This window comes from Eretmochelys imbricata, chromosome 4, assembly GCF_965152235.1.
Source record: "Eretmochelys imbricata isolate rEreImb1 chromosome 4, rEreImb1.hap1, whole genome shotgun sequence".
Taxonomy (NCBI): domain Eukaryota; kingdom Metazoa; phylum Chordata; order Testudines; family Cheloniidae; genus Eretmochelys; species Eretmochelys imbricata.
The window spans coordinates 95,368,100-95,392,920 of NC_135575.1; the positions used below are offsets into that span (position 1 = coordinate 95,368,100).

The 24,821-nt window shown below is 43.3% G+C and overlaps 1 protein-coding gene across 4 annotated transcripts in view; it reads left to right on the forward strand.

Annotated features, from left to right (window-relative positions):
- Positions 1-23,954, forward strand: part of LOC144264192 (tyrosine-protein kinase TXK-like) — a 58,481-nt gene extending 34,527 nt beyond the window's left edge. For 2 of the 4 annotated variants that reach the window (XR_013345984.1, XR_013345985.1), the window contains 3 exons: positions 790-916; positions 17,681-18,333; positions 19,858-23,954. Coding sequence is in view for 2 of the 4 variants with exons in the window: in XM_077815688.1 (XP_077671814.1) it covers positions 790-858 (69 nt within the window). In the remaining 2 variants the exon portion in view is untranslated. Of the gene's footprint in view, positions 1-789; positions 3,916-17,680; positions 18,334-19,857 lie in introns of those variants that run through there. The other 2 variants (XM_077815688.1, XM_077815689.1) reach the window with 1 other exon arrangement.
- Positions 23,955-24,821: the final 867 nt, after the last annotated feature.

Genomic DNA, 24,821 nt, shown 5'->3' on the forward strand with positions numbered 1-24,821 from the left:
ATCTGCTCTAGGTGTTTGATAGCTACAGTACTTCTAAGTTAAAGCTACTATATCTTACGGGATTTAGACAGAAAATGCATAGTTTGCTCTCTTCTAGGATGCCTCCTGGGATGCTAGCCACATGCCATCCTTACCTTCCCTATATCAGCCATTGGAGCTTGCTGGCTGACTGTGCTGGGAAACATACACTGCATCCCTTGCAATGGTGTAGCTCTGAGTGTGGGAGCACAATATTCCAGAGAGCGCTGGTAGAGACTGTGATTCCGAGGCACACTGCTTCTCAGAGCCCTATTGGAATGGTGTGGCTATAGACAACCCCCAATGCAGGGCTGAAATGAATATCACCTAAACAGGCATTAGGGCTGGTCTACTCTAGTGATTAAGTCAAGTCGCTCAGGGGTGTGAAAAATACACCCCCCCGGAGTGACATAAGTTACATTGACCTAAGCACTGTCCACACTGATGCTATGTTGGTGGGAGACATTCTCCCGCCAACATAGCTTCCACCTCTCACGGTGTAGTAGTGCTGATGTAGGACTTGAGTGTAGACTTGCCCTTAGATTTACATTTAAAGGTGTTTATGCTCATGATGCTGTTGTTCAGAAAGCACCCCCATCAGCTAACATACTGACATGATGAAGCCAGGATTTTTCTTAAAATGACAAACATACAACTTTTCTTTCTGCAAATGTACATGTGTAACAGTGTTCTGGGTAGTCTGCTTCTAAAAGTCTATTCTTATGTTAGATCAGCCTGTACTACAGAGGTGCCCTCTGCTTTGTTTTTCAGAAACCTGCAGGTCGCCCTGCTTTTGCTGAGTTACTCCAGACCCTCACAGATATAGCCGAGACTGGATAATCAGACTTTCCATACATATGTATTCTCATTGCAGAGATCGTATGAAGTCCCTCATGTGGTAATTCTCAGTCTTTTACAGTCTTAGCTAGTTACATCAATCAGCAGCACTGTAAATATTGAGGAATCTGTGCGGTTTTGTCTGTTTTCATTTTCAGGGTTCATCACATTTTTAGTGTTTTTGGGGAAATGGATAGTTCAGGGGACTGGTGATAGGCTCTTAACCTTTTTGCCTCAAGGTTGCTAGTTCAAATCAAGACCAGGTTCATGATGATCAAGTCTATGCTGGAGAGGAATAAGCGAGGTTCCTTCTAGTACATGGCACATAGGTCTAAACTGCACAACAGACGCTTCTGCTTTAGTTGGGGATTGGTCCTGCTTTGAGCAGGGGGTTGGACTAGATGACCTCCTGAGATCCCTTCCAACCCTGATATTCTATGATTCTATGTGGCAGATTTAAATTCTGCAACAATGCCATTGATTAAGAAATCATTTGATAATGGTCTGGCTCATAGATTGGGGAATGGGGACAGGTGGCAGCAAAAGAGACTTAAGCACCCATAATGGACTTCTATATGGGTATTAGAAAGACAAGGTGAGTGAGGTAATATCTTTTATTGGACCAACTTCTGCTGGTGAAAGAGACAAGGTTTTGAGCTACAGAGAGCTCTTCCTCAGGTCACTGTATAGGTCGTCAGACACATTTGAAAACAGGACCTTAAGCACTGCAACACAGACTTCTGTCATTTGAGCTAAAAGAGCAACTTAAGACTGTAGAAATAGTAAGCTTTTGTCATCTAGCAGACCAGCCATTAAAGGGAGACACAACCTACTTTGCCTGTGTGCTATACATTCCTCTTAGAGGAGGGGTGGGAAGGCATGCAGGAAGAGGAAGGTACCCTACAGGCTCTTAAATCCCATCTGAATGGAATGCCACTCTATAACAATTTAGGAACTGCATAGCTGGTGAAGGTGCCTGCCTGTGTTCCTTAGGAGCATGAGAAATCAACCACCATCTCCTGCAAGCCTGTGCCTGCTTTCTCCAAGCAGTGTTTCCCATGCTGCCCTTCTGCCTCTTGTTGCTGCATACTTAACTAATGCCCTCCTTCAGTCAGCTATACTGAGCCCCCTCCTGTGGTGTGCCAATAGACAAGCTGAAGAGATGGAAAATGGCACCTTTTTGTATATGTGTGGCGTAAGTAGTTTTTTGCAAAATCATGGCAAAAATAAGTTATCCAATTTGTGTAACTAATACCTGTTATAATTGGAACCCTGCTGTGAACAACAATTGCATAGGTAACTTAACTTTTCCTTGTTCGTCGTATATTTGTGGTGACCAATGTTAGTGTGAGAAAAGGTTATTGTTTGTAGCTGTACCATCTGTTAAATTTATAATATGGAAGAGAAATAGCAGAGCACTAAAGAAAAGGAAAACTAAATAACTCACATACTGCATACATAATCATATGTATTATTTATACATAGATGCATGTATATATTTGTATTTTACAGCAACTTGTAGGGAGACAAAATATTTAAAACCTATTGATTGAAGAAGATTCTGCATGACTCCTACAGTTTTACCTTTTTATTCTAAATATAAACAAACTGTCACAATTTTTGGAATTATGCCCAATGATAGAATCCTGGACTAAATTCAGTCCTGACGTAAGCCTGGGTAACTCCCACTGATGATAATAGTGTGTGATATTTTTAAGCAACGTAATTACCTGCAGTTATTTGAAGAATGTAAACATCAGCGAGGAAGAGGAAATGTTTAATTACTTCGTGTACGCCTGTGGAAAGTTGCCAGCTCTTTTGGCTGCATTGTGAAAGCATCTCAGTTTCAAGAGAAACTAGATTTCCTTGTTCCTTTATATAACCTTTTAAAAGAATTTTAACCAAGTTATACCACTGTTTGCTCTTAGAATTGACTCATAGTACATATTTCATTCCATATCAAAAGTATGTCTGAATACAGATTGGTACAATACACTACAGTCAGGAGAAAAGAGTAGCGTGCCTGTAAGAGCACACTGGGTGCAAGTTTTCCATTTAATTATTGCAACCCTTCTGCCCCCTCCAGTGATGTGCTACTCTTTTCAGCAGGTGTTGCTGTATAAACACAACAAATAAATGATATCCATAGTGCAAAGTATATGAGTATGTTGCAAATTGCATGAGAAGTTCTCTAAGAGATTGTATTGAAGTGGTTTTGCTACGTGTTTGTTTGTTACTGCATGCCAATATGTAGCTAGGAGACATCACTCAACTATGAAAGCAAAGGAGATAAGCAGTGGGAGGGCTGTGAGCTGAAAGCTGAGCCTGTGACTGCTCGACAGTGAATACATACAAATTGCTCAAACGTTTCCAGGCATGTTTCTCTGTTATGCTGAACTATAGTTTGCTTAGTGGTCCTTAGACCCTTTCAGTATTGGAAAGTAATGTAAAAGGTGACTATTGTTGCAGAAAGAGAGAGCCTGAGCCATGGGGCCTGGTATAAAAGGCCTAGTGTAAGGCCTAAGGCCCAAACAGAGCCAAGCCCTGCTAATACAAAGCACAGTTAGCAAGAGTCAGGCCAACTCAGGCCCTGCCCAGTTACAAAGCAGATGCTTGCTTGCAGGTTCACTATCCAATACATGAACTTGGCAAGAACAGGGCTGGCGTTGCAAAAACACAAGAACTCCTACGCACTAAGTATTCCTGTAAATACATTCCAGAAGGGTAGTGCCAGAACACCCCGATACAGGTTTATGGTGTAAACACACTCACCAAACACACTCTACAAGGACACACTGACCCCTCTTAAAGAAAAGGTCAGGATGACAGGGTGATGGATAGAGACGTTTTGATTGAACCAACTGGTACAAGGTAAAGGGTGGTAATTAACCATGGTGGAGGGGCAATATGTAACATGTTTGTATCAGTGTATAAAAGAGGGGTCTTTGTCCGGCCGAGGGGGGAAATGGAAAGTCCTGTCATTCTTTGAGCTGAGTCCATTGTCATGGGCATACATGTGTTAGTGTAATGTTAGACATTGATCCAAGGAGCTAGTACTGTGCTTCGTCGGCAATAAACCTGTCTGAGTGCTTTCACTACAGAACTGAGACTGTGGTCTTTTGGGGCAGTTCAATTGAGGTCAGCTAGGTTTGCTATCTGGACAGAGCCAGCACAGCAAACAGGAAGAACACACATATGCAGCTAACAACTGACTACAACTATCTGTCCCTTTATTTATTCTGTTTTACTTTAATTTTGCATTTATGTTTAGCTCATGAAAATGGGTAAAGTGAGTTTTGAAAATGCTAGCAATATAACTTTAAGGATGTATTGGAAAGCCATGTGAAGTTTGGAAATCCCCATTTGGAAATCTTAGACATGGTCTGCGGACCCCCAGGTGTCCGTGGACCACGCGTTGAAAGCTACTGATCTACATCTTCTAAATGACCACAAAGGAAAGAGTCAACAAAGGCCCCACTTATTGTCATTTGCAGCATAACTGGTCACTACATCTGAAGCAATTGAGCTTTGCCCACAGATGGTGTGGAAGGTCAAAACCAGGTGACTGGACTGCAAGGGACTAGAAGCAGTTAAATTGGAGAACAAGTCCAAGCTAACTTTAATATGAGAGGCTCCCATATTCACAACTCAATGAACTTGCAATCATTTTCTGTGTGAGAGCTGATCAAGGCACACCCATCCTGAAACTTTGGAGGGGAGAAAGTAGTTGTTTAGATAAATATAACCAAATTACAGTGTGTGATTTTAGCAACTACTCATCTTCACTTGTCAGCCCCTTCCCCCATCATCTATCATATGCTATTAATATGTCAGTTCCTGCCTCCCTTTGGCAAATACCAACTGACACCAGCTTTCATTGTCCTCTTGTTAAAATTTTCAGATAGGCACCTTCCTGGTTTCTCCCATGTTTCTCCTCTTGCATGGGAAGAGTTCCCTGTAAACATCCACAGAACTTATTGTTTTACTTAAAACTCCCCTTTGCTGTGATGCCTACCAACCTCCCACCCCCCAAAAAACCCAATGGGTAGACAGCTGATATAGCAAGACCGTTGCCGATCATGCTGACCAATATTGTCTTGTGCTACCCAGTTTGCCTGCACCGATCTGTTGTCTCATATCTTCTTAGATTTTAAGATCCTTGGGACAGGGACAGTCTGTGTTCTGAGTTTGTACAGCACCCACCACAATGGGGTCCTGGTCCATGACAGGATCTCCTAAAAGCTACTGAAATACACAAATCTCTCTTACCCTAGTTTATCACAGTTAAGTGACAGTACAAGTACTAGAGTTTTTGCTGTCAGTATCTTCCTCTGACCATTAACTTGTGTCTCGGAAACCATCTCAATATACAAAAACTTTAATTTGGAAGCAGCTAAGGTTGCCACACTCATTCTACTTGACAGAAACCCACAAAAACAAGTAAATGCGAAGTAAAACCACCTAACTGTACACACTTTCATCTCATTTCCTCCACACTATCAATTCTGCAGCTGCTGCTCACCATGCTCCAAGTACCACACCCTCCAGGCTCCCCCCTCAGCCTGCTCTTCTGTACACACTCCTTTACCAGATTATTTCCTGCCCCCGCAAAAAAACTAGTAGTTGGAGATGTTTGGTGCAGCAGCTGGTTGTGGAAGGAGAGGGTTGTTTTGTAAAGGGATGTGTGCAGAAGGGCAGTTAAAGGGGGTGATGGAAGAATGGCATTCCTTTGGGGGGCCAGAGTTAAGGATGCAATGTGTGCCTGTGCTGCATAATAGTTGTAGTAAATGTGTGCTTGTAATTGAAAGGGGTAGAAATTATTACTGTCAAGGTAGCATAACTTTTCATGTCCTTGCTTTTGTGTCAGATACATTATGTGTATAGGAACTCTAAGTGCTTCACAACCAACCAATTTTTGTGTGTGTATTATTTGTTTGTTTTAAAAAAATTGAGGGCGGGAGAGAAGCTGAGCAAGAGGTGGACCATCAGGGCAAGGGCATGGGTGGCCTGGCCTAGGGGTTAGCATCAGGCACGGGCTGAAGGGTAAGGGGCCAAGAGCTAATTGCCAGGAATCAGGCCGGGCTGGAATGCTAGAAGGTGAGAATCAAACCTGAAGGGCAGAGATCAAGGGTCAGTTACCATGAATCAGGCCAATTGAGGATATTAGGAGGTCAGGTTAGGGTGACAGAACCAGAGGGCAGGCACCTGGAGACAGTTACTAAGAGTCAGGATACCAGGAGGTCAGGATCTGAGGGCAGGAACCAGTAAACACCAGCCCAGCGGTCCACAGCAGGATGAAGTCCAGTTGTATGCACAACTTAGTGTTTTGGCATAAATAGGACTGTGACCCAATCAGGAGCCTTGGAGCTCCCCCAGTCAGAGACTAGAGGTGAGGCTTGTACCTCAGTTGGGCTTCATGGACCTGGCTCCCAGCTGCTGTCTCTGAGCTGCTGGGCGGAAGATTGGAGTATGGTGACTCTCAGGAACCCCACAAACCCGGGGTTTGAGATCAGCAGGGCCTGATATGGATGGATCTATGAGGAGGGAGAAATACAGCTACTGACAGGGAAGATTTTATCCATCAGCAGTTCCACATGAATGCTTAGGTAATTCTGCTGTAGGGAAAATTCTAGCTCCTGACGGAGGAGGAGCTATGTGCACATGGCCCAAAACAATCAGGTTTAGGTGCACAGCATATATATATTCAGCTATAACTAATAATTGCTGAAAGTCACTTGAAATCCCAGTTAAAGAAAGAAACTTCACCAGTTGCCCCAGTTCTGCTCAGGATTCACTTCTCTACCAGGTTTTGTGTAGATAAAGTTTTTTTTAAAACAAGTCAGTCAACAATGAGAAGTAGAAATGCCACAGACAAATTTCATCCAGAGCCCAATTTTCAAGAGTTCTTATTAAATACTATAAATAAAAACCAAACAAAAGCTACTCAGAAAATTCAAAGGGCATAAAAACTGTCCCTGGGTGAAATTCCACAGATAGGTTATCTACTTTTAGAGAAAAACATTAATTTATATCCCATTTTAGAATGAAATCCTAACTATGGAGTCATATCCATCACCTCCCTAACATACTTGGGTAGAAGTTATGTATAAGTGCCAATCTGCATGTCTATTTATGGGATTTTGAGGGGGGAATGGGTGCATCCATATTTTTGCAGCTATACCCATTGTGTCCTCCTTTGAAAAATATGCCTTTACAGGCTGGTCTATTGTTGAGGGGTATTTTCAGGTCCCTGAAAATACTAAAAGGATATTGGCTATAGTAAAGTTTGAAAATCATGGAGTATAAATGTTTATAGTTATCCAGAACCATTTAGGGGCAGGACTTCTAATTTATGAGAGTCCAGTCTGTGGGAGAGCAGAGCCATTGTTCCAAAAAGTGGTGTATGAATAATTCTCTCTGGTTTAATCTCTGGAAACATATCAGTTACAATTAATGTAGGAAATTCATTGATTTGGGTTGTTTCAATGTCAACTCCATTCCAGGAATGGGCATTTTCTGCATGACCACTAATATGTTCTGAAGTCCCAGGACCATTTGAGGTGTTCTTACACTTCTTGCACCACATTCTAAGGCATCCATAGAGCAGTACAATGGCTAGTATGATAAAAAGGACACTGCTGATGAGCCAAATAACCATAGCCAGGTCAATCATCTTGCTGGCTGGAAACACAGCATCTCTGGCCATTGTATGAAAATTGGTACACTGACCTCTAGAAGGCTCTATCCCCTGGCAACGGAACACACAGGATATAGTTTGTAGATGATGTTTGCCTCTGCAAGGTCAAGAAGTCATGGCTCAAAAGGTATAAGTTCCTCCTGGTGAAAATTCTGTTGCAAAACACCAGACAAGATGCTGTTCCAACTGGGCCAATATATTACCTTGTAAAACTCGTTGGGACAGGTATAATGGTCATGTGACCATATTACCGAAGCTGAAGTACGGGTGACATTCTTAATGTTAATTTTATCATCATAATTCTTTTACATATATATTAGACCTGAAAAGAAGAAACACACATTTGGTATTTTAAAATGTTGTACAATACACATTTATTTCTATGCAGATACAGTAAAGTAATTTATCTAATATACATTTTAAATACAGACCTAAATGTATTTCAACACTGGGAACAGAAATACCATAGACTATTTGTAACACTTAGCTGGCTAATGAAAAGTTCTTCCCAGTTATACAAAAGACACAATTTAATGGCCACGTTGGGTTAAGATTTAGTAGTACATTGATACCAATCTCATTTTATGCTACCTATTATATAAGAAAACATATGTTTTGTGGAAGAAGCAGCTAGCTAATCCATCTCTGGCTGTCTCCTTTGTGTAAGCAGTTCTATGTCATAGCATCTTTTCACATTAAAAATACATTTAACACCTTTAAAGGTGACCTATTTTTGCCAGTTATTTATACATTAGTAGTTTCACTTATGAAACAGAAAAAACACAGCTGTGGCATTAATGCAGGAAAGTCCCCAACAGTCACATTCACACTTTAAAGCAAGCGCTACTACAGTGTTTTGTTGTGAGCCACGTTGTGAGCCACAGTAAGACTGTTTAAGGTTTGTTTTTATTAGGAACTAACAGGTGCTATTGTTATTGCTTTCCTGTTGTCTTAGAAACTCCCCTCTGCCCTAACATAGTCCGTACCAGTAAAAAGCTAAACTCTGGAATGGATTGTGCCAGAAGCTGGGAATGGGCAACAGGGGATGGATCACTTGGTGATTACCTGTTTTGTTCATTCCCTCTGGGGCACCTGGCATTGGCCACTGTTGGAAGACGGGATACTGGGCAAGATGGACCTTTGGTCTGACCCAGTATGGCCATTCTTATGTGCAGTGAGCTGGACTGGAGGCATTTGCATCACACTTACCTTGGCACACATGCACCACGTAAAGAGGATATTTATCTCCATACAGCAGAGAGAGAGTGAGTGTCACAGAATAATTCAGAAGAGCAGGTTCCTTTTTCCTGGGTAGAATTCATGTCCCTGAGAGGAAAAAACAAAAAACAAAGTAGGTTATTGAACATTTGTGGCTCAGTTCTGCCTTTCAAAAAAGATGACATCCCTCACTCTACAGATTGTAAAACCAGCTGCCATATGCAGATGTTGGCACTGTAGCTGACTTCACAAGCTGCAGGGCAATGGACACTTATATGCTAGAGAAAACTGCTGTGTTAGGACCCCCTGTTTAAGTACTCTCTTTTTTCTTTTTAAGTCTTGGTCTAAGTCCATATTTAGAGACCTAAATAAGTGACTTAATTTTCAAAAATATTGAGCGTCCGGCAGCACCCTCTCAGCACCCTCTGTGGATGAAGTGAAAGCAGTGGATGTATTGTTTCTTGACTTTAGCAAAGCTTTTGACACAGTCTCCCACAGTATTCTTGTCAGCAAGTTAAAGAAGTATGGGCTGGATGAATGCACTATAAGGTGGGTAGAAAGTTGGCTAGATTGTCGGGCTCAACGGGTAGTGATCAATGGCTCCATGTCTAGTTGACAGCCGGTGTCAAGTGGAGTGCCCCAGGGGTCGGTCCTGGGGCCGGTTTTGTTCAATATCTTCATAAATGATCTGGAGGATGGTGTGGATTGCACTCTCAGCAAACTTGTGGATGATACTAAACTAGGAGGAGTGGTAGATACACTGGAGGGCAGGGATAGGATACAGAGGGACCTAGACAAATTAGAGGATTGGGCCAAAAGAAATCTGATGAGGTTCAATAAGGATAAGTGCAGGGTCCTGCACTTAGGACGGAAGAACCCAATGCACAGCTACAGACTAGGGACCCAATGGCTAGGCAGCAGTTCTGCGGAAAAGGACCTAGGGGTGACAGTGGACGAGAAGCTGGATATGAGTCAGCAGTGTGCCCTTGTTGCCAAGAAGGCCAATGGCATTTTGGGATGTATAAGTAGGGGCATAGCGAGCAGATCGAGGGACGTGATCGTTCCCCTCTATTCGACATTGGTGAGGCCTCATCTGGAGTACTGTGTCCAGTTTTGGGCCCCACACTACAAGAAGGATGTGGATAAATTGGAGAGAGTCCAGTGAAGGGCAACAAAAATGATTAGTGGTCTGGAACACATGACTTATGAGGAGAGGCTGAGGGAACTGGGATTGTTTAGTCTGCAGAAGAGAAGAATGAGGGGGGATTTGATTGCTGCTTTCAACTACCTGAGAGGTGGTTCCAGAGAGGATGGTTCTAGACTATTCTCAGTGGTAGAAGAGGACAGGACAAGGAGTAATGGTCTCAAGTTGCAGTGGGGGAGGTTTAGGTTGGATATTAGGAAAAACTTTCACTAGGAGGGTGGTGAAACACTGGAATGCGTTACCTAGGGAGGTGGTAGAATCTCCTTCCTTAGAAGTTTTTAAGGTCAGGCTTGACAAAGCCCTGGCTGGGATGATTTAATTGGGGATTGGTCCTGCTTTGAGCAGGGGGTTGGACTAGATGACCTCCTGAGGTCCCTTCCAACCCTGATATTCTATGATTCTAAGTCATATGTGACCACTGTGATAAAGCATGGCCAGAAGGCAGCAGGAGAGTGATATAGGAGAGATATGTAAGTCCCAGGATGAGGAGAAGCCTTATTCCCTGTAGAGGGAAGAAAGGTTTCTATAGATTAATTAAAAGCACCTGAAGCCTGTCACCTGATAAAAACCCCCTGCTTCAATCAGCCAGGGGAAGGAGTTGAAGTAGAGGAGAGTTTGGAGAAGTGCTGTGGCTGGCTAGAAGACCAAGACCCTAGGTAAAGAGACACCCAGGTTGTGCAGAGAGGGGGAGGCGGGCAGGAAGCCCCACAAGCTGAAGAGCAGGAGAGGGAAGTAGCCCAGGGGAAGGAAGCACTAGTTCAAGTGGTTTACCACTATCCCTAGGGACCCTGGGCAGGGACCCGGAGTAGAGGGCAGGCCTGGGTCCCTTCCTCTCCACTACCCTTCTCTGGGTTACTAGTGGGACAGTAGATACCCTAGTTCAGGGGCAGGAAACTGCACCCTGAACCCCCTGCCCTCAAAGAAGAGGAAGCGTGGGACCCATCATAATTGTACTGGCAATTTGCCACACCACTGAACTCAATGAGAGTTGGATCAGGGACCAAACAACAACTGAGAGAGTGAGAACCCAACCACATGACTGAAACTTACTTCCAGGACAAAGTTAAACCTATGCATGAATGACAGAATGCAAAAGGTTACAAAAGGCAATATCACACCAAAAGATATGATCTTGAATACATATGCCTTACATAGATTAGAGTCATTATTTTCAATGGGAGCTGGTGACATATGAAAGTGGATAGGCAAAATAGAAATAGGTACACTCAAAGCCAGATCACAGCATTTGATAAAGGTCTATTTGTCTCAGAGTCCAAACTATGTAAGGAATGGCTATTGATTGCTATAACTTTTATTATTTTTATTTATATTCAGACTAATGGTTCCTGGATAGGTCATCACTTCTTTTGACTCTACTATTGTATCTGTTCCTCCAGTATCTGTTTTACGAAGCTTTAAGTGTAGTATATTTAATTTGTCTGTTCAATGCCCCTTTGTCAGGGAGGGGGATTCATTATAAAAGAAATGTTTTGGAAAAACATCTTGTTACAGGAGGGTTGCAATTGCCAAATAATGTGAGTCCAGAGTACATAATATAAAGCTACAAATGCAATTGGTTAATGGTAGTGAAATGGATATGGATGAGTGGACAATCAGGGTCCAGACACCCCAGGAGAAAAAACGGGCACTTGAATCAACTGATCACAATACAATAATATTGTACTACAAATGTGTATTGAGTAAGGTCTTTTATGAAAACTGATGAAATGCTGGTCATGAATATCATTGCCTGGGGTATGTACAGGTAGCGTATAAATGGTTATGTATGTTTGCTGCAAATATGTTTCTAAAATATGTTGTGGAGTTGATAAACAAGCCTGCCTCAGACAAAGGAATGTGGATGTACTTGTTGGGGTCAAGCTTTGTAAGCCAGAGGACAATGAAAATACATTCACATATAAGGTAACAAAGCAATCAAGCTAACTAGTGGCAGCTTGGTGATCACACCAGGGGACAAACTGAAGTCTGAATCTCCAGGAGGTCTTCCTGGCTCTTGAGATAAAGGCAATGGACTTTGGGAAATATAAGGGGAACAAAAAGACATTCTGATTATCCATTGCTTAGGGAACAAAGGGGACAGCACCCTCTGAGTTTGTGAAACTTGGATCTTCTGGCCTGGAGGGCTAGAGATGCTGGTATCCTGATGTAAGTGAAAAAACTGCATAGGCAAAGATTGTAACTTGCTAAGATTAAGTTTTAGTCACCAGAAAGCATATTATGTTTTGTTTGTAAACATACCCCTCTTTTTCTCTTGGTTAGTATCTTAAAACTCTTTTCTTTATTAATAAACTTATTCTTAGTTTTACTATGTACCATCTCAATGCTGCTATATTGAAGAATAGAGTGAGTTCTCAGCTAAACTGGCAGACTGGTGCGTGCTCTCTTACTCTGGAGGCAGAAAACAATTTCTGTGAGTGTCTAGTGAGAGGGACTGGATGCTGCAGTCAGACATCTCTGGGGAACTCTCTGACTAGAACTTGGGTTCACTGACTGTTACCTGCAAGGCAAGGTTTAGACTGGGAGAGTCTCGAGCAGTTTGTTGGCAATGAAGACAGACTGGTGTGTCAGGGAGATGACAGTCAAGCCCCAGCAAAGCTCTCCCTTGCTGAGGCAGAGGGGTAACACAGTGGCTTACAGTTCTTGGTGTCCTGAGAAGAGTTGTCAAAAATGAGTTAAAGATTACAAGCAGGAATACCACTTTAATACAAAGAAGGGCCATCAGAGATTTCTCACAGGCTGTTCGCAACAGTGGAAGTCAGTGATTTACTTTTGCATTTTATGGCTTTTATTGCCCTAAGAAACTTATTCATATTTCACCACTTAAGGTGAAATCAGACAAGCATAGATGGTAGAAACTAACATGGGAAAATATACTCTAGCAGCCATGTTAGTCTGTATTCGCAAAAAGAAAAAGGAGTACTTGTGGCACCTTAGAGACTAAAAAATGTATTTGAGCATAAACATATATTTGATGCATCCGATGAAGTGAGCTGTAGCTCACGAAAGCTTATGCTCAAATAAATTTGTTAGTCTCTAAGGTGCCACAAGTACTCCTTTTTTTTATACTCTGACAGAATATCTTTTCTATATGCTTCATTAAGGTAAATTATTTAGCAATTTGATTTCTCTTATGGTTCATGGTTTCAGAGCAACCTGGGAAGCAAAATCACTGATCAGCCAGTAAGGATCAAGAAAAAGCAGGATGGAAAAAAGTTAAAATGAAAAACATATATATTCTCTCATACCTTTGAAATTTCCTTGTTGTAAATGTCCGCCTTTTCCTCCTGGGCTGACGATTTCCAGTTATGCTGAGATGTCTTGAAGGAAAGAAAATTCAGTCGGCTCTATATTTATCAGAAACGTGTTTTCCCCTTTTTCTTTGAAAATAAGATCTCCTACCCTGTCTGAAAGGCTGGAATGGAACTCTAGTTACTGTGAGAGATGCAGATGTTTAAACATCCAAGACCTGCCTTTGGTGATATCACACAACAGCAACTTAATTCAATAGTAAAAGCTCTACTGGGGGAGGTGGAAAATGACTTATTCATCCAGGTTGTCATTTACACAGAACATGCAGTAAATATAGACTTGAAATAAATACATGGATGATTATTGCTTCATAGGGGAATGAATCATTTTGATTTCCGTAGAAATGGCACAATTTCTTCAACATTCTTTTAGATTCCAATATGAAACCAAGTTTTCAGTGAATTCTTCTGAATTCTGATTCTAAATAAGACAATATACAGAAAAAACATAGTATGCCTATGCATCCTCCCCACTCTCTACTCACTGTAGATTTGGAAGAGAGGTTGATTTTAAATTGGGATTAGGCAACCCTGACCTAACCACAACCTGATCAACACATACCCTTAAAATACGTAGTGTGTCCTTACTTCTCTTGTCAATGCCTTCACTTAACAATGATTTCAGATTTTAATAGGGCAGCAGTTGAAGAAAAGATAAGACATGGGGGGTGAGGGAGAATAAAAATGTCCAGACAGGAGCAGCAGAAGCTCTCTAAAAGTGGGGGGGCTCTGGGCGCCCAAACCATGGACTCGTCCCCTGCACCACCCCTTTTCCCCAAGGCCCCGCCCTCACACCACCCCTTTCCTCTGGGGCCTTGCCCTCATGCTGCCCCTTCCCCCTAGGCCCCTGCTCCCGCACTGCCTCTTCCCCCTAGGCCTCTGCTCCCACGCCAGCTCTTCTCCCCATGACCCCGTCCCCTGCTAACTCCTCTCCACCCTTTCCCCCCCCCCCGTCGCTCACCCTTACGGCAAATAAAAAGGGGGGGGCATGGCCCCCTAGCCCCCCTTATTCTGACGCCCTGTGTCCAGACACAAAAATTACTCATGGAATGGAGACATACAGGATGACTCATGGGACAAGCTGATCACCCATGGCTTATTCATGGGTGCACTACAAGCTAAGAAATCATAATTCTACAGTGTTTGCCCTGATGCTGAACTTTACCAATCTATTAGTTACAGCTACTCTCTTCCAATGATATACTACTGTTATCTTGGGTTTCTTGTGGTAAGGTCCTCTTAGCCATAAGGAGTATGTGCATTAAGGTGAGGTGGTAATAAAGAAGATTATAATGGAACTCAAGGGAGCTTTGCCTCCTCTATCTACAAAACAACAATTTTCTTAAACTCAGTTACAGTTCAACATAGTTATATAAAAATGTGCTTTGGACCAAGTATTATAATTATTTATTATTATTTTTATTACCATACTGCCTAGGAGCCTTAGTCATTGATCAGGAACCAACTGTGTTAGGCGCTGTACAAACAGAACAAAACAACCTTCCCTGTCCCAAGGGATTTACAATCTAAGAATAAGACAAGAGACAAAAGTTGGATATAGACATATGGGGGAATACAAGGAAACAATGAGACAATACTAGTCAGAATGATGAGCTGTGATCTTAGCATACCAGCAACCTAACTGTTGTCAAGTTTGTATTTGTATGTGTCACACCAAAGGAGAGTTTTGAGGAGGGATTTGAAGGTGGATAATGAGGTAGTTTTTTGGATGTTTACAAGAGTGTGAGGCAGCCTGGGATAAAGCACTGGGGTGCTTGTTTGAAAATTTAACAAGGGGGCAGTAGAGACTGGCATTATGGCCCAATCAGAGGCAAGCATTGGCAGCCTGATAGCAAATGAGAGAGGATAGGTAGCATGGGAATTGAGTGTGAAGGAACTTGAAGCTAAATACAAGCACTTATGTATGATGCACTAGAGAAGGGGGAGCCAGTGGAAGGATTCAAAGAGAGGAGTGATAGGGTCATAGCAACAGGCTAGGAAAAAACCTGTTAGTAACCTGTTCCATAACTGTTGTTCTTAAAGAAGTGTTGTGCATAGACTCATAGACTTTAAGGCCACAAGGGACTACCATGATCATTTAGTCTGATATCCTACACATTGCAGGCCACAGAATCTACTCAACCACTCCTGCAGTAGGCCCATAACCTCTAGCTAAGTTACTCAAGCCCTCAAATCTTAATTTAAAGACTTCAAGTTACAGAGAATCCACCATTTTCTCCAGTGCAAACCAGCAAGTGACATGGGTTCCATGTTACAGAAGAAGGTGAAAAAGTTCCGTTGTCTCTGCCAATCTGCAATCCTTCCTGCCTCTAAACATGGTGATCAGTTAGACTCTGAGCATGTGGGCGAGACCCCCCAGCCAGATACCTAGAAAATAATTCTCTGTAGTAACTTGGAGCCTTATCCATCTAGTGTCCCATCTCTGGCCATTGGAGATATTTGCTAATAGCTGTCATGGATGGGCCATATGCCATTGTAGGCAGTCTCATCGCACCATCCCCTCCAATAAAATTATCAAGCTCAGTTTTAAAACATAGTAGGGTTTTTGCCCCCACAACTCCCCTTCGAAGGCTGTTCTAGAGCTTCATTCCTCTGATGGTTAGAAACCACCATTTAATTTCAAACCTAAATTTACTGGTATCCATTTGTTCTTGTCCATTCCACTCTTGGTGTCTGTGTTCTGTGACAAGATAGCCAGTGCCAGTATGGTCGGTCCTGTGCTTTTCTTGGCAGGGGCTAAGATGCCACCCCTTTCCCCCTGCTCTTTGGGGCACCAAGGGCCCCGCTAGTGGCCCGGGAAGGTGGTAGAGGAGGGAAGTAGGGGAGGGTTCTGGGTTTGCTCCTCACTCTGAGCCCCAGCCTCTGTGGGTTCTTACCCTCTTCCCCCTTGGGTGGGGTACCTTCAGTCCTTAGACACTGAGGAAGGGAGTCTCCCTTCCCTGCTGGGGCAGGGTCTCCCTGGTTTTTCTGGTTCTCTGATTTTTCAAAACACACCTCTAAGTTCTAGTCTTCTTCTTCTTCCCTGAAGCAGTGGGTTTTATTAGGTTCCTGACAGGTCCTTAATTGACTGCAGGTGCTTCAATTAACTCGTAGCCACCCTCCCTAGTCTACAGGGAACCACGCCTTAATTAGCCTAGGGCTTATATATTTCCCCTCTACCACTGCTCCCTGGCCCTCCTGTATCACAGTTCCTAGCACACAGTTGTTGGAAACCTTTTACCCTCAGTGGTACCCATTGGGTGCCTCGAGTGCCCTCTGCGGCCACACGCCACTGTGTGCTGGTAAAAAGGATAAAGCTACCCCCAGCCCCCTTCAGTTCCTTCTTGCCAGAACTCCAGTGCGGAGGACAGCAGGGTGAGTCATGAAATAGAAATGCACAACACATCTCAAAAAATAACAATTATGGAACAGTTCAGTAACTGTTTATCTTCTTTGAGTGGTTGCACATGTGCAGTCCACTCCTGGTGACTTACAAGCCATGAATCAGGAGATGGGATCAGAGTCTATCTAAATAAAGTCAGGAGCTCAATTCATTCAACTCCAGCATTGTCTCTTGAGTCCTGAGTGACAGCTTAATGAGAAGCAAACATGTGGACAGAGGACCAAGCTACCATTCTACAAATGGCCAGAATTGGAACATTTGCCAGAAAAGGCACAGAGGCTGACTGTGAGCTCATCAAATGAACTGCAACTCTGCTCGGCGGCATGACATTAGCCAGGTCATAGGACATGCATATACATGAAACTATCCAAGAAGAAATTATCTGAGTAGAGACTGATTGTCTTTTCATTCTATTTGCAACTGCCACAAAGAGTTGAGAGGACTTATGGAATTGCTTCTGTCAAGGTAGAACACCAGTGCTCTTATGACGTCCAGAGTGTGCAAATGTTCCTCTTCCCAGATCAAGTGTGGTTTTGGGAAGAATACAGGTGAGTAAATTGGCTGGTTAATATGGAAAGAGAACACTGCCTTCGGGATAAGCCTCAGCTGAGGGTGCAGGTAAACTTTTTCCTTAAAGAAGATAGTATAGGGAGGCCTAGACATTAACATGTGCAGCTTTGCCATTACCTCTATCAGAAAGCTGGGAACCAAAAATGCCACCTGCATTGATAGATGTAGCAGACAGCAAGTGGCCAAAGGCTCAAACAGGGGGACCCATAAGCTTGACAACACTAAGTTTAGGTCTCACGGGAGAACAGGGTCAAGCACCTAATGATACAATTTGACTAAGCCTTTCAAAAAACCGTACTAGCATGTTGTTAGAAAAAAACAGAGTGATTATCCTTCTGAAGGATAGCTGAAATAGCTGATAGCTGTATCTTGATAGAATTAACAGTCAATCCTTGATGTTTCAGATACTATAAGTAATTTAGTATGGGCTGAATTGAAGAACAGGACAGTGAGATTCCAGAATGGCATGACCAGATGGAAAAACGTCTCCACTTAAAGAGATAAGTAACCCTACTAGCTTTCTACTATTTAGCAGAACTTCTTGAATCTCTTTTGAGCAAGACTGCTCCCTAACGTCTAGCCATGGAGCATCCATACATTAAATGAAGAGTGTGCAGGCTTGGGTGGAATAGACAACCATGATTTTGGGACATTAGGTCCGAGCCCAGTAAAAGTGAAATTGGAGGTTTCACAGACCATGCCAGGAGAGTGGCAAACCAGTGTTGACAGGCCCACGCTGGGGCTATGAGTATGACTCTGGCCTGGTCTCCTCTTATCTTCAGTAATACCTTGTGAATGAGTGGAATTGGTGGGAAAGCATAGAGGAGTCTGTCTGACCATGGTAATAAGAATGCATCTGTCAAGGAACCCGGGCTGTGACCACGTAGAGAACAGAACTGCTGACACTTTCTGTTGATCCTTGTTGCAGGTAGTCTACCTGGGGAGACTCCCACCATTCGAAGGTGAATCTAGCCACATCCAAGCAAAAAGACCACTTGTGGTGACTCATAAATGATCTGCTCAAGTAGTCTGCAAGATTGTTTTGGAACAGCAATATGTAAGAAGCTTCTAGATCTATTGAGCTGGCAATGCAGAATACACAAAACAGAGATACCTCTTGACAGAGCAAAGCAGGGTGGGCTCCTCCCTGCGTGTTGAAGTACAACATTGCCACTCTGTTGTCTGTGAGGACTAACAGGCTGCTTCCCTTGATCTGCGGCAGAAATACCTGGCATGCCAACCTCACAGCGTTCAGCTCCCTGATGTAGATTTGTTAAACTAAGTCCTCTGCAGACCATAGTCCCTGAGTCTGTAGAGAACTCAGATGGGCCCACAGCCCAGGGCAGAAGTGTCAGTCACTAAAGTGAGCATTGGTTGTGGGCGGGCAAAGGGAACACCGATGCATACATTGATGGCCACTTGCCCAGCAATCTAGGGAGGCAGGACATGAGAGAGCACCCTCACCACTGAACTAGATGGTGATGGTTTGGTGAGTAAACTGAGACTAGCCAATCCTGTAGCATTCTGAGGTGCAGACTGGCATATTGAAGCATATATGTGCACAAGGCCATATGCCTCAGGACCCTCAAACAGTTTCATGCTGTCATGACTGGATAAGCTTTGAGAGCTATAACAATTGATTGAATTGCCTGAAACCTTGAGTCTGGAAGAAAAGTTCTGACTTTAATCGAGTTTGTTACAGCCCCCTATAAACTCTATTCTTTGCTCACGGGGGAGGAGAGGTTTCTCTGCATTGATTAGCAGTCCCAGAACAATGAATGTTGATTGGATCGGAGATACAATGAACAACACCTGCACCCTGAATTGGTCCCTCACAAGTCATCCAAGTAGAGGTAAACTTGCTCTCCTGATCTTCTGAGGAAGGCAGCTACCACTAACTTTCATAAAACTTCTGAGAGCTGCAGATAGTACAGATACAGGCCAAATAGTAGCATGGTGAACTGATAATGATTTTAATTTACCAGAAATCTGAGGTACTTCCTGGGAGCATCTTTGAAGTCAATGGCAGCTACTAGTCTCCAGAAAGGGGATAATAGAAGCTAGGGTGACCATGCAAACCTCTCTCTTTTAAGAATTTGTTGAGTTGACTCAGGTCTAAAATTGGTCTCAGACCCCCTTTTGCTTTCAAGATTAGGAAATAGCAGGAATAAAACCCTGTCCCTCTATGACACTGTGGAACCTCCTCTATGGCACCTGCCTGAAGGAAAGATTGTACTTCCTGGAGAAGGAGCTCCTCATGAGAGTGGTCTCTGGAGGGGCAGGGAGGAAGGGTAGGAGTGAGGAGTAGAAACAAATTGGAGGATATAGCCCACCTCCACAGTGCTCAAGTCCCATGGGTCTGAAGTAATTTGGGAACATACACTGTGGAAGTGGGCAAAACTGTTTTGCAAATATGGGGGAGATAGGGTTTGGAAGCATGGAGACTGGCATGGTGTCCTTGACCGACCCATCAAAATGATTGCTTAGCACTTCCTGTGTGTCTAGAAAGCCTAGGAGCTGGAGCAGATACAGAAGGATGGATGAGCCTGCACCTAAAACCCCTGCTCTTCTTTTTTGACAGGTCCTGATGAGCAGGGCAAAGTGCGATCACAATGTATCTGCTGAGGCTGACAGTGCTTTCTGACCCCAGGATTTCAAAGTCACTCATGAGTCCTTAAGGCCAAGGAAAATGCTGTCTGTCTGCTCTGAGAACAGAGAAGGACCCTCAAAAGGCAAGTCCTGCATAGTAATCTGGTCTGCATAGAGTAGACCAGAAGACTGCAGCTATAAGGATCTGTGCATGGAGACCGCAGAAGCCAGGGTCCTGGCAGCTGAGTTGGCAGCACCCAGCCCAGCCTTCAATGAAGTCCCCACCACTAATCTGCCCTCGTTCACCCATGAACAGAATTGCTGCCTCACATTTGCAGGGAGGAGATCTTTTAATTTCTCCAGTGGTCCCCACAAATTAAAATCATAATGCCCCAGTAGAGCTTCGTGGTTGGCAATTCTAAGCTGCAATCCCCCAGTCAAATAAACTTTTCTACCAAATAAATCCAGTTCTTTTGCCTCTTTTGATTTGGGGGTCTCAGCACGATGCCTCCAGCGTGCCCTCTCATTAGCTACTGCGACCACTAGTGACCCTGTAGGACCTCAGGTGATAAGAGGAGTCCCTGTCCTCCTTGACCCGAATGCAAAAGTCCAAAAAGTCACTCTCTTTAACAATTCCTGATAAATCTTTTAGTTGTCAGGAGGCGGTGATGTTGTCTCTGAGGAAACCACCTCATCCAGAGAGGACAAAGGTGAAGATAAAACTGGTTGTGGTTGAACCTCTTCTGCAGAAGGCTTCTTCCTGATGCTCGGCTCTGGGACCAGTACTGGACATTGGGGTCAGGGCAGCTTGATGCAAGGACTCACCCCACCTGGACTAGGGCACTTTGTAGGAATGAGAAGGGGAGGATCTAGAAGCTGGGGGAAATTCTTTGTGGTTCCAAAAGAGTCACTGAAAGGGGCCAGACCACAGTGACCTCCTGGTCACATTCCCCTCGAAGCTCCGATTGTGCAGTTGCGAGGGTACCTGGAGAGGAAGGATCTAGGTGTGGAGTGGCAGGTCCTATTCAGAGGTTGAGACACATATGATCCCATCTCAGAATCCGATGAAGACAACTCCCTTTCTGTCAACCCCGGGGACTAGTTCTGAAAGCCTGGTGATGGCTGGAGACACATTGCTGTTTTTCTCTTAGATGGTACCAATGGACAGACTGTCCAGGAAGTAGGCAGCTGGTGCGGTATCAAGTGCTGCACTGCAGTTGTTGGTGTTGGGTGGTCTGATAATACCAAGGGAGCCGATTCTGGTACAATTAGCAATACTGGCACTGATGAGTAAATGCCTTGCCACTGTAAATGACTCTGGCATAGTTGGCAGCAAAATTGTATCTGATCGATGCAGAGCCACTGATGCTGACAATTCTGTTTCTGGAACCAGACTCAATGATGCCTGTTTTGGCACTGGATTCAATGGTGCCGTCTTAGGCAACAATTTGGAGGAGTGCCTCGATCTCGGTTGCACTCTACTTGACTCCCCTTTACCGCCCTTTCCTGACTTGTGGGGTGGAGATCTTCCTCTTGATGGTGCCTTCGTGGAAGGCTTATGCTACTTCCTCAGCACAGGCGAGGGTAACCAGTGCCAGGACTCCCAACAGTCTTGAAGGCACACTTCTGACTGAAACTGCAGCACTCGGCCCCAGCTCAGACCAGCACAACTCCCAGTGTGCTCTCAGCACTGCCTCAATTAGCAGGAGCTTCAGCCTAGCCTCCCTATCTTTTTTCATCCTGGCCTTGAAGTCCCAACAAATCTGGCACTAGTCCTTCATGTGTGCTGTGCCTAGGCACTTAAAATAACTGTGGCTCACAGGCATAGGGTTTGAGTAGGAAGCACATCGTTTGAAGTCCAGTGATCGAGGCATGCCCCAGAATGGGCAACAGAACCCCAAAATAGGAAAAAAACAAACATTTTGCTTTTACCTACTAAAACTAACCTACAACTAGAGTGTGTACACAAAGGCTGAGAGAAAACTGCTCTGGCAATTGACAGAGGTTCCCGTGACTGTCCTAGGCAGTAAGAAGGAACAGAGGGGGAGGGGCCAGCTCTGCGCTTTATACCTTCATGCAGTGGTGCAGGGAGCACTTAAGCCACCCAACAGGTACTGCTGAGGGAAAAACTTTCCGTCAGTTATGTGCTGGGCGCACAGACACCAAGAATGGAATGCACATGTGCAGTCACTCAAAGATAAGAACGATCTTTGCAGCAGCATTCTGAGTGGGCACAACTGCATTTATGAAGGTCACGGAGAAGGATGTTGCAGTAATTCAGACTATTATTATTTTTACTCTCCTACCCCAAATGACTATCATATTCTTGCAGAGTCCAATTCTTTCAGCACTTCTTGTTGCTCTGGCCTTTAATCCTTCACCTTTACTGTCCCATCCAGAAAAATCTCTTGAAATATTTAGTACCTCATGTGGAAACTAGTATGTAGAGTCTGATTGTGCAACCCATATTAATGTTTAGTAGTACCTTAGTGACTCATCCCATTTTCTTCAATGAGACGTCTCACAGCATAAGATATTACTCAACATGCATAAATTTTGAAGAATCTGACCCTTCAGAGGGATTTTTTCAGTTTCATATAGAGCCCAAACTAATACAATTATTCTTTTTGTTGTTATTAGAGAGATTAATTTCACAACCATTAGCAAATCACAGAGTTGAAATTCTGATCTGGATATAATGAATGATTCACAGACTCAATCTGCATAGATAATACATCTTTGACTGCCTCACCTGGACTCTACCTACTAATCAGGCTCTCACATCACATGTTCTAAGATTTCAAACTATTGAACATCTTCAAATACCCAGCAACAATCACTCAGAGAAAGTAGCATTATTTTTGTCATGAAAGAGAGCAGATACACACACAAAGCATTTTCCCAGATGGAATCTTTTTGTCATTGCCTGCCTATGTTTCTAAACTTTTCCCAGGATATTAGGTATTATTCTGGTCTTCACTGGACATCTGTTTCTCTCTCTCTCTCTGTTCAGACCATGTCATTCCTTTCTAGGAGTCGCTTTCCTGACTTCTTCCATATTAAATTCAAGCTCATTATTGTCAAGGCTTCACACAGCTCCACTTCAGCCTACACATCAGATCTTGGATCCTTCTATCCTCGCTCTTGTGTTGTATGCTTCATCTGCCCCTCTCACCAGTCTGCTCCATTAATATCCTGCCTGTGCTCATGACTTCGTGCCTTTTTCATATTGCACTCTATGCTTGGAATAGACTAAACCCCTCCTTTTGGTAAAGTGCCATCCTCTCTCTCCCTTCCAACTAATTTCTTTCAGCTTCTGATCATTACTTATGTTACAACATTCCACTTCTTCTCTTACCCATGAGTATATCAAAGAGGGAGGGAAATTGCAAAGCAACCATGGTGTCCCTAGCCTCTCTTTGCTAGAACCTGGGAGTGGGTGACACGGGATGGATCACTTGATTATCTGTTCTGCTCATTCCCTCTGAGGCATCTGGCTTTGGCCACTGTCAGAAGACAGGATACTGGGTTAGATGGACTTCTGGTCTGACCCAGTATGGCCATTCTTATGTTATCAAGAAAAGGAGTACTTGTGGCACCTTAGAGACTAACCAATTTATTTGAGCATGAGCTTTCGTGAGCTACAGCTCACTTCATCGGATGCATACCGTGGAAACTGCAGCAGATATTATATACACACAGAGATCATGAAACAATACCTCCTCCCACCCCCACTGTCCTGCTGGTAATAGCTTATCTAAAGTGATCATCAAGTTGGGCCATTTCCAGCACAAATCCAGGTTTTCTCACCCTCCACCCCCCTGTTACTCTGAAACCTGTCTTATGTTATGTTCATCCACAATTTATCTGTAAGAAGAAAAGCTTGAAAACCCAGCTCTACATTAAACAATGTTACCAACAAAAGCAGGTTTTCCTTCTCTCTTGGTTTTCTGTTGTCTCTCTCCTCCTCATTGTCTGTCAATTATTCATATGATTTAGATTGTAAGATCTTTGGGTCAGGGACCTCGCCTTGTTACTTGTCTGTAATCATCCCACATATGTTGCTTACCACATAGTTTTCAGGACAAATTCGGGGGGGGGGGGGGGGGACGGGACCGACGTGGTCTGTGTATATAATGTTTGCAGTAACTTCCATTCAGTATAAGCTGCAAGTTTGATTAGCATGTGCCTCTCCTCTCCCTCTAACTGAATAGTGATCACTGCAGCCCCCCACTAGATGCGTCCCACAAACATGCTACAATGCCATTTACCTTTTGTTTGTGGTTATTTAACCAGTGTTCATTCTGTGTGTCAGTGAAACCATACTTATCCTGTCCTTACATGGTTCACATCACCATGTCATCTGTGTGTCCTTGTGCTGGTGAATGTTATTGTAACAATATAAAAGGCAGTAGCCAGCCTGGCATGATTGAATGATAACTTAGTGAAGGAAGTTTTACAGTATGTACTAATAAAAAGTAAGTTGTTGACTCATTCTGAATCATAATACTTCATTGCATATTTAGTGAAGCAGGCTGATGAATCTGATTCATCATTCTCAATATTCTGTATTGAGTAAACTTAAGCAGAAGAAATGCTTTTTCCTTGTCCTTGTACTACAAAGTGTAATTAAAGTGCCGTGGATAATATACAAAAGCAATATCCAACTGTTTTATCAGCAAGTTTTATGGTAAAATTTATAAAAAACTGTAGAACATATACTTAGTGAACTTTAAATTTAAAAATAATAGGCAGGTGAAGGAGAGATCAAGTTTTTTATCCTCTCGTTTTAGAGTGAATATATATTGCCCTGATCCTGGAAGGTGCTGAGTGACCTCAACTCCTATTGACCATCTTTGAAGGTGTTGCGTGTCTGAGTTAATGACTCGAGGTTGTCAAAATTGTTGGATCATATTAAAGAAGTTCTGTATTAAAATCACAAATGAGTTTGATTCC